Source organism: Narcine bancroftii, chromosome 6, assembly GCF_036971445.1.
Source record: "Narcine bancroftii isolate sNarBan1 chromosome 6, sNarBan1.hap1, whole genome shotgun sequence".
NCBI lineage: Eukaryota > Metazoa > Chordata > Chondrichthyes > Torpediniformes > Narcinidae > Narcine > Narcine bancroftii.
In genome coordinates this window covers 212,819,451-212,833,177 of record NC_091474.1, presented here as the reverse complement: position 1 = coordinate 212,833,177, position 13,727 = coordinate 212,819,451, and the positions used below count along the sequence as shown (strand labels likewise).

The 13,727-nt window shown below is 39.8% G+C and overlaps 1 protein-coding gene across 3 annotated transcripts in view; it reads right to left on the bottom strand.

The window, feature by feature from the left end:
• The window catches only part of phip (pleckstrin homology domain interacting protein), a 258,235-nt gene that overhangs the window by 14,905 nt on the left and 229,603 nt on the right, over positions 1 to 13,727 (bottom strand). For all 3 annotated transcript variants that reach the window (XM_069887423.1, XM_069887424.1, XM_069887425.1), the window contains 4 exons: positions 9,282 to 9,357; positions 4,918 to 4,971; positions 4,274 to 4,423; positions 1,018 to 1,170 (listed from right to left, as the gene is read on the bottom strand). In XM_069887423.1, coding sequence (XP_069743524.1) covers positions 1,018 to 1,170; positions 4,274 to 4,423; positions 4,918 to 4,971; positions 9,282 to 9,357 — 433 coding nt within the window. The remainder of the gene's footprint in view (positions 1 to 1,017; positions 1,171 to 4,273; positions 4,424 to 4,917; positions 4,972 to 9,281; positions 9,358 to 13,727) is intronic.

Here is a 13,727-nt window from a genome sequence, read left to right as displayed (position 1 = left end):
TAAGACCACACTTAGAGAGAGTATTGTGTTCAGTTCTGGTCACCTCATTATAGGAAGGATGTAGAAGCTATGGGCATGGCACAGAGGAGATTTACCAGGATGTTGCCTGAATTTTGGGAAACAAGTCTTATGAGGCAAGGTTAGCAGAGCTAGGACTTTTCACTCTGGAGTGTAGAAGGATGAAAGGAGACTTGATATAAGTCTACATGATTATGAGAAGCATAGATAGGGTGGACAGCCAGTACCTGTTTCCAAGACAGGATCTTCAAAAACCAGAGGACATATGTACAAAGTTAAAGGAGGGAAGTATAGGGGAGTAAGTTTAAAAAATATACATATACAGAGAGTTGTGGATGCCTGGAATGACTTGTTGGGGATGGTGTTGGAGGCTGAAACATTGGGGCCATTTAAGAGTCTCTTAGACAGACACATGGATGAAAGTAAAATAGAGAGCTATGGGGTATGGGGGGATTTAGTAATTTAAAGTAAAGGATATATGGGTCGGCACAATATCGAGGGCCAAAGGGCCTGAACTGTGCTGTATTGTTCTATATACATAACTAAACAGCCATAACTAAAATCAGAATGTATTATAAAAAGCTAAATTAACAAGGGGTAGCAGAGTAGAGTAGCTAGTGCAGCTACTGCCTCACACCACCAGGAATTTGGATTCAATCCTAATCTCAGGGGCTCTGTGGAGTTTGCATGTTCTCCATTAGAACACACGGATTTCCTCCAGGAGCTTATGCTTGCTACCACATACCAAAAATGTTAGATGAATTGACCATTGTGAACTTCCTTTAATTTGTATGTGTGAGCAGAAGAATCTGGGAGGAGCTGGTGAGAATGTGGGAAGAAGAAAACATGGAACAAATATAGGATTGGTGTAAATGAGTGGTTGTTAATAAGCATGGACTTGTGGGCCAAAGGGCCTGGTTCCATGCTGAATTTTGTATCCTTTGACCATCTGTATAGTTTCAAAAATTCACATGGATGTTATTTCATCAGTTGTCTTACTCTTGATTTTTTGCTGGGAGTGTAAGCCTTGGAGTTGCTAAAAACAAGCCGGACATCTTTACACAATTCCATTGGTGTCTCATAATTTCCAGCCTCCAGTGTCTCTTTTACCGTGCCAAAATCCATTGGTGTGTCAACAATCTCTCTATAATCCTAAAAGTGTACAAAAAGAAAATGATTATTCGAAATTAAACAGGAACTCTAAATCAAGACCATTAGTTTTTAAAGCCCAATACACAAAAGTGTTGGAGAAACTCAGCAGGAAGTAAAAGGTATCCAACATTTTGGGCCCAAGCCCTCTGTCAAATTTCAAAATTAACACCCTTTCATCAGGCATTTCTGAAAAGTTCTCTCAATTACGCTATTTTGGTGAACTACCTCCAAACATACTCTATAAACCTAAGTATCTGAAAATGGTCACACCCAAGATAAATCAGCTGAGGAAATTCCAGTGCTGATCTCTGTATCACAGTTGTATTGATGAATATGCATTTTCATTTTTGGGGGGAGAAAAAAGATAAATACCCAAATACAAGATAGCCTGCGATTCCTGCAGCACTAACCATTTTTACACACCAGTGAAGATATTTGAAAAAGATAGATGAACATTTTAACTGGAATTTCAATTTAATTTGTCTTTTGCTTTAAATTTTTATGCACACATCCAAAAGACTTCTCCACTAAATTATCAGCTGGTTGCTTCACTTGAAATGAACATGAAATATAGACACAGATGAAAGCTCCTGCACAATTTGGGAAGCAGTGTAGACAGACATGGCAGTACTTGACTTCATATATAGACTCAGTAAAAAGACTGCACAGCATACAATAGATTAACTGCTGGAAAAATAGCAGGAGCTTGAAGGTTGTAATCTCTAGTGCCATATGCCATTAGGTACAAGAATATGTGGACATGCAGCTGAAGGGATAACATAAAAATGGGCTTTAGATTTCTGGATCCTTACAACTGGGCCTGAGAAAGTTGGGAGCAGGATAGTCTTCACTTAAACTGGAATAGTTCAAGAAAACATGTTGCTGTTAGAATGAAGGACAAGGCTATCATTAGGATTAGGAAACCATGAATGAAGGGAAATATTGAAGCCCTGAATAGGAAAAAGGAGGCAGATTGGTTTATAGGCGGCTGGAATTAAGTGAAACCCTCAAAGTGTACATGAGATGCAAGAGTTCACTTAAGGAGGAAATGATAAGGGCAACAAGATGATGAGATGGCTTTGGCAGAGAAGGAAGAAGAAAATTCTAAGAGATTCTACATCAAGAGCAAGAAATAACTAGGGAGCCACAGGAGAGAGGGGTAGTGTCTTGAATTAATATTTCACATCTACATGGTAAAAATCTTGGAAATTAGAAGCTAGGAAAATAAATAGTGAGGTCTTGGGACATATCTATATTAATGTCCACATTACAGAAGAGGAATTTCTGGAGGTCTTAAAATGCATAAATGTAGATAAATCTCCAAAACTTGATCAGATGCATCCCAAACATTGTGGAAAATCTAGGAAAGAAATTACAGGGATTGTGGCAGATATCTTTAGCCTTGGTGAGGTACCACAAGACTCTTATTTAAGAAAGCCAGAGAATTACAGGCTCATCAGCCTAATGTCAGAGGTGGGTATGCTATTGGAGGAGATTCCAAAGGACAGGATGGATCAACATTTGAAAAGGCAAAGACTTAATAGGGATAGGCTTTGTGCATGGAAAATTGAATCCCATGAGTTTTTTGTTTTAAAGAGACAATGAAGACTTAAGAGGCTGGGGCAGTGGAGATTGCATACATGGACTGTTCAAATTTTTGCCAAGGACCCACAAAAGGTGAAACCAGAAGGTCAGTTCATATGGTATCCAGGACGAGCAGTCAAATTGAACACAAAAATTGACATGTTATGTAGAGGGCTGTAGTGAAGGATTGTTATTCAGAGTGGAGACCTATGAATAGTGATACGCCACAAGGATTGGTGCTGGGTTCACAGTTCTTCATCATTTGTTTTAACGATTTGGATGAGATTGTAGTTGGCATTTTTTCTGTTTGCATATGACACCAAAATTGGAATTATAGTTTTTAATGGAGAAGGTTATCCCTTTGTAATGGCAGACAGAATTTAACTGAAGAGAAATGCGAGGTGCTGCTATTGATCAAATGGCAGGGCTTGTACAGTAAATGCCAAGTCCCTACAGAATGCTGTAGAACAGAGAGACTGAGGAGGACAGGTACATAGTTCTATGAAAGTGGCAACATAGGTAGACAGGGTAGAAAAGAAAGCATTTGCCTAGCTCACCTTCATCAGTCAAAACATTGAGTACAGGAGTTGGATATCATGTTACAAACATTACAAGTTGTTGGTGAGACCACATTGGAAACATTGTATGCAATTCTCATCACCCAGCTGTGGGAAGGTTGTCATTACACTGGAAAGGCTGCAGAGATCACAAGCATCTTAGAGAGAGGGCATAGACGTAAGGAGAGAGGAGAAAGATTGAGAAGAAACCTGAGGGGCAACTTTTTTGTAGAGGGTGGTGGGTATATGGAACGAGATGCCAGAAGAGGGTATAATCACAACTTTTGAAAGACAGAGAAGTACATGGTTAGGAAGGGTTTTTAATAAGGATATGGCCCAATACCAACAAATAGGACTAGCTTAGGTTGACAACTTGGTGGGCATGGACAAGGGACATCTTTTTGTGCTGTAAAACTCTGACTTGGTGAATTAAAACTGTATCCTTCTATGTCTTGCCTATTTAAACATTGGTCTTAATGTCTCTTAAACAGTGATTGGATCTGATTCACCATTTATCTGACAGCACTTTCCAGATATCATTAAAAAAAACTTACACATCAGATCTCCTTTAATGTTACTATCCCTCACCTTACACTTATGCCCTCTTGGTTTTGATACTCATAGCAGTGGAAAAACATTTTGACCATCAACTTCATCTATGCATCTCATAATCTCATCAGGTGATCAGAGATGAGGAGGAACTGCTCCTCCCATTCTCTGCTCAAACAAGTAGACTGCTTCACGATATAAATTTAAGAAACTGTTTTAGAATGTGTCACAGGATTAAACTTGTCACGTGCCAACTGGTCAACCACATTCCCTACACCATTTTCTCTAACTGCCCTCCATGAATGTCAGAATGTGAGGAAGATCCCAGGACTTCCTTTTATACAACTTATTTTTATCATTCTATTATAGTTTAAAAAAAACAGATAAACAAACAAAATTAGGAATATACATACCGGATACTGAAATAAATCTACAGGCCGGCGGAAAGGCTCAGAGTCTTCACACTGAAAGATTAGATCCAGCAATTCTCTACATCGCTCCTTCCATGCATTTATATCATGTGATCGAACACGTTTACGCTGCGTCCTCCTTGGACGGTACTCCTTCATCATTTCCCAAGACAAAAAAAGTTAAAAGATTATGCCTACAACATGTAGAAGAATCTTCCATACAACCATCACCACTTTCGATGGAAAAGTACAGTTCCCCTTGCAATCAGTCCTCTTGACAGCATAACTACGATCTGAGAATGACTAGCTCCAACCTATGGCCAGGAACCTCTACACACATATTAGTACATGAATATCCTTCTATTTTCAAGGAAATCTACACACACATATCAGAGTATGTTATAAGATAAATATACCCATTGTTCTGATAGATGCATCAGGGGTTAAAATAGATGCTGGTTACAGAGGTTTCAGTCACATTCTTCAACATATTCTGATAGCCAATTTTAAGTAGAAAATTAAATATTTCACGATATATTTTCTCTTTATTTAATGCACAAAAATTGACTAATGTAATAACAATGCACATCAGCTGATTTAGTCCTGAATACTGACATATCTGTTGTATGAAACTAAGATCGAACTACCTTTGTATTCCTGGTGGAGGTTCCGGGAACATCAGAATTCTCTGCTTCATGATCCTAAAGACAAAAAAAAAGAAAACGTTATCATAGAGAAACTATTGACATGCTTTGGATAAATATGGAATATTTCAGCATGACCGCAACTTTCAAGTAAAATTTAAAATGCAAATTTCCACAGGTCATGCACACATCTTGGTAATAATTAGACTTTAATCCTATTGCATACTCTCAGAATTAAAAGGTTCAATAGTTTCTAAGCAAAAGCACCGGAGAAATTCAGCAGGTCCTGCAGCGTACATAGGAAGCAAAGATATTTTATCAATGTTTTGACTCCGAGGCCTTCATCAAGGAACAAGCAAAAAGCAGGCAGATGCCTGAATAAATAATTGGGGGGGGGGGGGGGGGGTTGAAGGAGAGAAGGGGTAGGGGGGAGGAACAGCTGGAAGAAAGGAGACAAAGAGATAGGGAAAGAGAGAGACGAATCAGGTAGGGTTGGGGTCTATGAAAAATGGAGAAGTCAATGTTAATGCCTCTGGTTGGAGGGTGCCCAGACAGAATAAGAGGCATTGCTCGTCCATTTTCAGGTGGTCTCACTTTAACAGTGCATGAATCTATGAACAGTCATGTTGCTCTGAGAATGGGTGGGTGGGGGTGGGGAGGAGAAAATTAAAAAGTGTTGCTTGTGAAAGATACCTGCTATTAGAGCAGACTGAGCAAAGGTGCTCAATGAAGCAATCTTCCAGTCTGTGCCAGTCTCTCAAATGTACAGGAGGCCACAACAGGAGCACTGGATGAAGTACACAACCCCTGCAGATTTGCAAGTGAAGTGCTGCTTCACTTGAAGGGCTGCTTGGGGGCCCTGAATGGTGGTGAGGGAGGAGGTGTGGGTGCAAGTGGAGCATTTCCTGCAGACACAGGTTAGGTACCAAGGGGGCGAATGGTGGGAAGGGAGGAGTGGAATAGGGAGTTGCGGAGGGAGTGGTCCCAACAGAAGGCAAGATGGGAGGAGAGGGGAAAGAAGTGTCTGGTGGTGGGATCACTTAGCAGGTGGTGGAAATGGCAGAGTTTAACATATTGGATGCCAAAGCTAGTGGGATGGCAGTTATAAATTGGGGAATTCTGTCCTCATTGCAATGGAGCCAGGGCAGATGTGCAGGAAATGAAGAATATGGGGGTGAGACAAACTCTAGGCAGACATTTTCCACAAACCCAGTTACCTCGACTACACCCCATCACACCTTAATGGCAGTTATAAATTGGGGAATTCTGTCCTCATTGCAATGGAGCCAGGGCAGATGTGCAGGAAATGAAGAATATGGGGGTGAGACAAACTCTTGGCAGACATTTTCCACAAACCCAGTTACCTCGACTACACCCCATCACACCTTATCCCTGTAAGGTTTCTAGTCCATTCTTGCAACTCCATTTCCGTCGCATCTTCTCCCAGGTTGAGTTCTTCCATTCCAGAACATCTGAGATGTATATCCTCCCCCTTCAAAAATTTAACTGGCTTTAATATCTGCCTACCTCCTTTGCTATCCTGTTCCCTTCTCCTACCACAAACTCAGCCCTCACCCGCACATCTACCCTGGTCCTCTCTGCCCCACACATTCACAACAGGATTTCCCCTTATCCTTACCCACCACCCTCCACATGCAACATAATATCCACTGCAATTTCTACCATCTACAATGTAATTGCACCACTAGCCACATCTTTCTCTTTCCTCCCTCTGCAGAAACCACTCCCTTGTGACTCCCTCATCCCTTCCCATCAATCATTCCCTTGGTATCAACCCATGACTGCTGGAAATGCTTCTCTTGCATTCAAAACCATTATAGGCCCCAAACAGTCCTTCCAAGTCAAGCAACACTTAATTTGTGAATCTTCAGGGGTCATCTCTTGCATCTAGTGCTCTCATTATGGCCTCCATAACATGGGAGAAACTGGAAACAGACTGGGAGATTGCTTCATTGAGCACCTTCACACTGTCTTCTGCAATAGCAGGGATATCCCAGTGGCCACCCATTTCAATTCCCATTCTGACATTTCTGCCCATGGTCTCATGCACTGCCAAAATGAGACAAATTGGAGGAACAAAACCTCTTGTATTCCAGCTGGGCACCCTCCAAACAGATGGCAATAATGTCAACTTCTCTTGTTTCCATATGTCCCACCCTTGCCTCTCTCTCTTTCCCTATCCTCCTGACTCCTTTCCTCCAGCTCCCACTTCTCTCTCTTTTTCCCTCAGTCTCCTTTTCTCCAGCTCTGCATTCATAGAGCTACCCCCTCCTGTGATCAATTCTTAGCTTTCCTCTCCTCCCCTCCTATCAATGCCCACCTATGGCCTCTTGGCCTGTGCTCTTCCCCCTACCCCTTTCTCACTTCTTCCCACACCCCCCCCCCCCCCCCATTTTATTCAGGTATCTGCCTGCTTTTTGACAAATGGCTGCTCAGGCAGGAAACATTGTTTGTGTATCTTTGTCTCCTATGGAGGCTGCAGGACCTGCTGAGTTTCTCCAGCACTTTTGTGCATCAAAAGGAGGTAGGCAGATATTAAAGCCAGTTAAATTTTAGTTACTAAAGCACTACTGGCGTTATCCATTTCTCCTTCACCCAACCGTGGTTCGCACCTTGAGCAACCAGAACCTTTGGGGGATGGGGAGCCAAAGATAAAAGGGGTTTGCAAGGCTTTATTATTGATGATTTATTGGGAAATAAAAGAATTAAAAATAAAGTGGATAAGTTACCAGGATTTGATAGGATCTGTCCCAAGATATTGGGAGAGCCAAGGGACAATATTGCTGGGGCTTTGACATAGATCTTTGACTCCTCTCTTGCCACAGGTTAAGGTCTCAAAGAGCAGGAGAGGAGCCATTGTTGTTCCTTTGTTTAAGGAAGGCAATTGAGGAGGTGACAATGGTTGATTTATGGTGGCAGGATAGCAGATGTTGTCTGAATGGATTTAACAAAATCCCACATGGTAGGCTGTTTTATTAGACTAAATCACTAAGGATCTTCTATGTCGGTAAATTAGACTCAAAATTGGCTTGACCAGAGAGGACTGAGGGTAGTAGTGGACCACTTTTTCTGTGACTGGAAGTCTGTGACCCAAGATTTGGAAAAAAATGTAGATGGGCTGATAGCATGTTTACAAATGACGCAAAAAATAGTGAAAATGTCAAAGAATGCAGCAGTGTATAGAATAATGAAAGGATCATTCCCTCCCCACAAGAGGAAAAGTTTAAATACTGGAGGGCATAGCTTCAAGGTAAAAGCGGAAAATGTAAAGGAGATTGGAGACACACACACACACACACACCGAGTAAAATCCCTGATTTTTGACACTCATGGGGATTGGTAGATGCCAGATAAATGAATTTTCTGATTGCTTGAGAACACACGTTGTGTGATTGGTGAACTAACGGTGAGGCATACCAATTTTAAACTTCTGTTACTCATTTATTTTCAACTTTTTTTTGCTGGTTCCCTGAGGCCTGCTGGCTTTTCTCTCTCTCTCTCACACACATACACACACATGCATGCAATTGTAGAAGCCTGGAATGAGCTATAGGGGAGGTGGTGGAAGTAGGTAAGATAGTGGCATTTAAGAGACATTTAAACAAGCACCTGACCATGCAGGGAGGGGTGTGGATTATGTCCAAAGCAGATTATTTTCACTTGGCACTATGGTTGGCATTATGGGCCGAAGAGTCTGTTCTTCTGCAGTACTGTTCCATGTTCCATAAAGAGAGTAGGTCATAACTTCATTAGGCATGTTTTTTTTTTAATTTTTGGGGAGGGGTGCTAGGGAGGGTATGGATGGATCAGAGAGCTATATTAAGTGTATATTAAATAAATTACATCCAGAAAGGTTAGTTGAGTCAGTAGCATAACCCTGGTAACCCTAACCAAATCCTCCTTTCCCTGCTTCCGAAGTGCTAACTCCATCAAAGATATTGGGATGGACAAAAAAAAAAGCTTTTGCAGTACAAATGCTCACTGAGCTTTAATGCGATCATTGACAAATACTGACAGACAATTCAACTACAGAGAACTGTGTGGTTTGATTCTATCCTTTGCACCGTAACAAGACTAATCTACGTTCAGAACCAAGACTTTTTTTTAAAAATGCCATTTGAAGCTGGTCACCCCAAGGACAATTATTCCCCTGAAGTTCCCAAATAAAATCATACATCTCAGGACTGAATGAACATTAAACCAAGTAACTTTGAGCAGAATGGATACCATTGAGTCTCACCTGATCCCACTCATTATGCCATCAAGGAAGGTTATGTATTTTTACATTTAAAACTGTTTACTTTGCACATTATTCTGTTCATCTTCAGAGCCTTTTTTAAATTTACCTCATCATCCTCATCTGACATCATTTTCTTCTTCAGGTTATTATAAAATGGAACGATATCGGTACTGCTCTGGTCTCTGCAGCAAGAAATTTTTAAGGTTAAGTTACAATAAATGTTGAAAAGGCATGTCCATCAACAAAAGGACTACTGACAGCTCATGGATCACTGGAAAAAATAATAATTAAACAGAGTGACATTCTATCTGATTAAGCAATGTAGACCTGTCATGACATTCAAGTAACATTTCAAACACAGATTTAAAAAGTAGGTCATATGCATTTTTACACTGAAGCATTTTAATGAAGTGTGCAAATTTTATGATTGCTGGAATTGTTTCTCAAGTGTATGTATTTAATTATTTACAAGAATCACAAATTAAAAAGATGAAAACATTTATAATATAATGGGGTAAAATCAATTATTGAATAATTTAAAATGAGCACTCAATGGTCAATTGTTAAGCTTTTAGCATGCAGGAAGTTTATTTTCTTGTGCATCTTCAGGTTACAACCCAAGAAATAATTATCCTTGTGATAAAACTGAGTATCAAATCTGCAATCATTCTTCTTCTTTCTCTGAGGATCAGGGGCACAAGGGTGGGGGAGGGGGTGCTATACCATTTTTTTTGCTGGAACAGAGAGATTTGAATATTCCTGGAATTCAATTCCATGAAAATTCTGGTTGAGTTGACATTAATCTTCTCAACTGCATGAAGTCATGTTATCCAAAAGATCTCTTTTTATGTTTGAGCTATTTAATTTTCCAAGAGGCCCTTTGGTAACATCAGCGAAGTGAAAGGACACCATTCACATGACTGACGTTTGTTCTATAAGTTCAACATGAAAAGATTAAAAAATTATTTGGATATCAACTAAAAATACATAATTTACACAACTATAAATATCTACATATTCAAAGCTGTAAGTGTAATACTTCAATAACAAAATGGAAGGTAACAGATGGTTCTAGGCTCAAGTTAGGGTTCTGCCACACCTAACTGTATCAGTATTAATGAGGCTCCAATTCCACACAACATGGATGATTCTTATCATCAGTGAAGCTATAGAGAGGAAGTAAATTCATCCTGAATAGAGAGAGCTCACAAAGAAATAAATAAAAATATTTTGTGTAGAACTGAAGTTTCTTAACAGTGCAATTATGTAAAAATATTATGAAGGTTCCAGCAAATTATTGAATTTATAAAAAATATTATGACTGCAGCAAGTCCTGGATGTATTTCACAGCTAACGTTGCTTCCTTTTATGGTGAATTGTATTATCAATTTCTGCAAGCAGGTCAACCTTTGTTGTGAGATCTACAGCTGAGTATTAATGGTGAGCAATATTAAAACCAGAAAAAAATATAATTACTTCTATACAGATATGGTAATAAGCAAAGAACAACTATTAGCTGGCAATTATTTTGAAAGCCAAAATGGTACGGGAACTTTGACAATATAAACAAAGCATTAACCAATCATAATAGAGCCACCTTTCCTGCTATGTACAAATGGAATTCCCCCTGAAAATATACAGATGTATATGTGGTACGTGAGTGGAAAGTAAAAGGTTTGAAAACCACTATTCTAATCGTACCTAATTGTCTCGTTATGTGCACGGTTTCATAACTCCAAAGGAAATGGGCCAATGACAATTTTTCTCAAACAAAATATTTCAGTAACAATTGGATCTACAGCAATGATTCTCAACCTTCCCTTCCCACTCACATCCCACCTTAAGCAATCACTTACTAATCACGGAGCACTGATGGCATAAGGATTACTTAAAGTGGTATGCGAGTGGAAAAAGGCTGAGAACAGCTGCTTTAATTAAACCAATTCAAGAGTTAGCTAAATTGTACAGATTCTTCTTTCTTCTTCTCTTTCTCTCTCTCTCTCTTTGGCTTGGCTTCGCGGACGAATATTTATGGAGGGGTAATGTCCACATCAGCTGCAGGCTCGTTTGTGGCTGACAAGTCCGATGCGGGACAGGCAGACACGGTTGCAGTGGTTGCAAGGGAAAATTGGTTGGTTGGGGTCGGGTGTTGGGTTTTTCCTCCTTTGTCTTTTGTCAGTGAGGTGTACAGATTAAATATGCACTAAAAGGATCCATCAGAAGTCCACAAAGTACAAATATAAATATTTCAGTTAAGATATAATTAAATTCAAATGTTTTACTATGGAAATGCTCCTAGTTATCCTGTTCCATCCATAGACAGTACATCTTTTAGAGTTTACTTCCAGATCACAAGCAACTCTGCACATCGAGTAGGCTTTACTTGTGGGGTTGGACTCCTATTCAAACCCAGCTAATGTTGTCACTACTTTGTGATCATTTCTATGGAAATCTGATCTAAAACAAAAAGTGAAAACTGAGATAATTTACTGTACAACTGTTGGGTGTTAGTTTCATCCTTTATCAAAGCAAAAACAATTTGCTTCATTAAAATTTGAGCAATTCATCTGGAGTTCAAGAGTCAGCATCAAAGAGAACAGAAACAGGCCCTTTGGTCCATCATATCAAGTTTCCATATGTACAAAGCCCATTTACCAGCATTTGGACCATACCCTTCTTTGCCTTGGAAATTCAAGTGCTCATCTTGATACATCCTTAATGTGGTGAGGGTGCAAGTTTCAGGCAATATATTCCATATTCCAACCATCCTTGTGTTTAAAAAAAGTATTTCTCAGATCCTCTAAACCTTCGTCTATCCTCAAGGACCCTCAACCACCCACGCTGCTACCATCAGGAAGGAGGTATAGGTGCCTGAAGGTGAACACTCAACAGCACAAAAACAGCTTCTTCCCATCAACTATTAGATTTCTGAACAGGCAATGAACCACTTTCTCTTTGCACTATTTATTTTTAAATGTGATTTATACTAATTATTTGCACCTGTGATGCTGCAGCAAAAGCAACAAATTTTGTGATGTTTATGACAATCAATTCTCATTCTGCCCCTTAGCCTAAACCTATGCTTTCTAGTTTTAGATACCTCTGCTATAGGGAAATCCTACTATCGATGCCCCTCAGTTTTAAAGAGCTTAGTCATGCCCCCACAGCCTCTTCCAGACTAGCTTATCAAGTCTCCCTTCAGAACAGGGATGCTCTTGATCTGCAGTATTCAGGTGAATCTCCTCTGCACCCTCTCTAGTGTGATCATGTTCATATATAGCTGTCGCCTAATCATTGCTTTATAAAGCTGCTCTAAAACTCTCTAGTCTGGTGAAGAAACCAAGTCTTGCACATGCCTTCTTCACCACCTTATCTCCTTGTGCTGCCTCCTTCAGGGATCCATGGACTTGTAAGAACTCTACTCTTCTAAATATTTCCTTATGCTCTACATCAATGTTGTTGTCCGGCACTTTTTTTTGTTCTCCCAAAGTATACCATTTCATACTGTCAAGATTAAATTCTGCCCATCTTACCAAGTGATCTCTATCATCCCCAAGAAATCCACCTCAACAATTATTATTTTTCATTCCACTGGCAAACCTACAATTCACACATTCGACATTCATATCAAAATCATTAATGCATTTAACAAATATCACTCATCATGAACCTCTATGATACATCCCTTGTCACATATACTATTAGTCACGGGCTTTACAAGCACAAAAACAATTCTCTATCATAACCCAACTTTTGACAAAACAATCTGCCAAAACCCATGTGTGGCGATTTGGAACGAGCTGCTACAGAACAGGTATAATTAACAATTTTTTTTAAATTTGTGAATCGGAAAAGTTTAGATGAATATAGGCCAAATACAGGCAAACAGGACAAGCTCAGAAAGGCACTTGGGTCAGAAAGGATGAGTTGGGCTGTAAGGTTTGCTTCATGATGTATAACGTTTTAAGCTCCATGTCGAGTTCCAAAAGGCTTCCGGTCTATTCATGGAGGTACATCAGTATGGTAAATGTGCAAGGAATTGGGTAGGATACAATCAAAATAATGAAGGAGAGGAATAGTTCACAAATCTCAGGTTGACAAGAGAATGATGTTGTATTAAGCTGGACAAGGTGCAGAAGATCCAGTTATTACCAAGACTGGTGGGTTTGATTTATAAGAAGTATGATAGGCAAGGACTTTTCTTCCTGGAATGTAGGAGGCTGAGGAGGGAGTTATAGAGGTTTAAAAAATCATGAGGGGTCAAGAGAAGTTAAATGGTCTTTTTCCCCAGGGCTGCGCAACCTAAAACTAGAGAGAGCACTGATCTAAGGTGAAAGAAAAAAGGTTTGAAAAGGATCCGAGGGGCAACTTTTTCCCACTCAGAGGGTGGTATGTAAATAAAATCAGCCGCTGGAGGCATCCGTAGAGGCGAATATAATGATAACATTTAGAAAGTAACATGGGGATGAATAATTTAGATGGATATGGGGAAATGTATGCAAATTGGAAGAGCTTGAGTCAACATCTTGGTTGGCATGGATGTTGGGCAAAA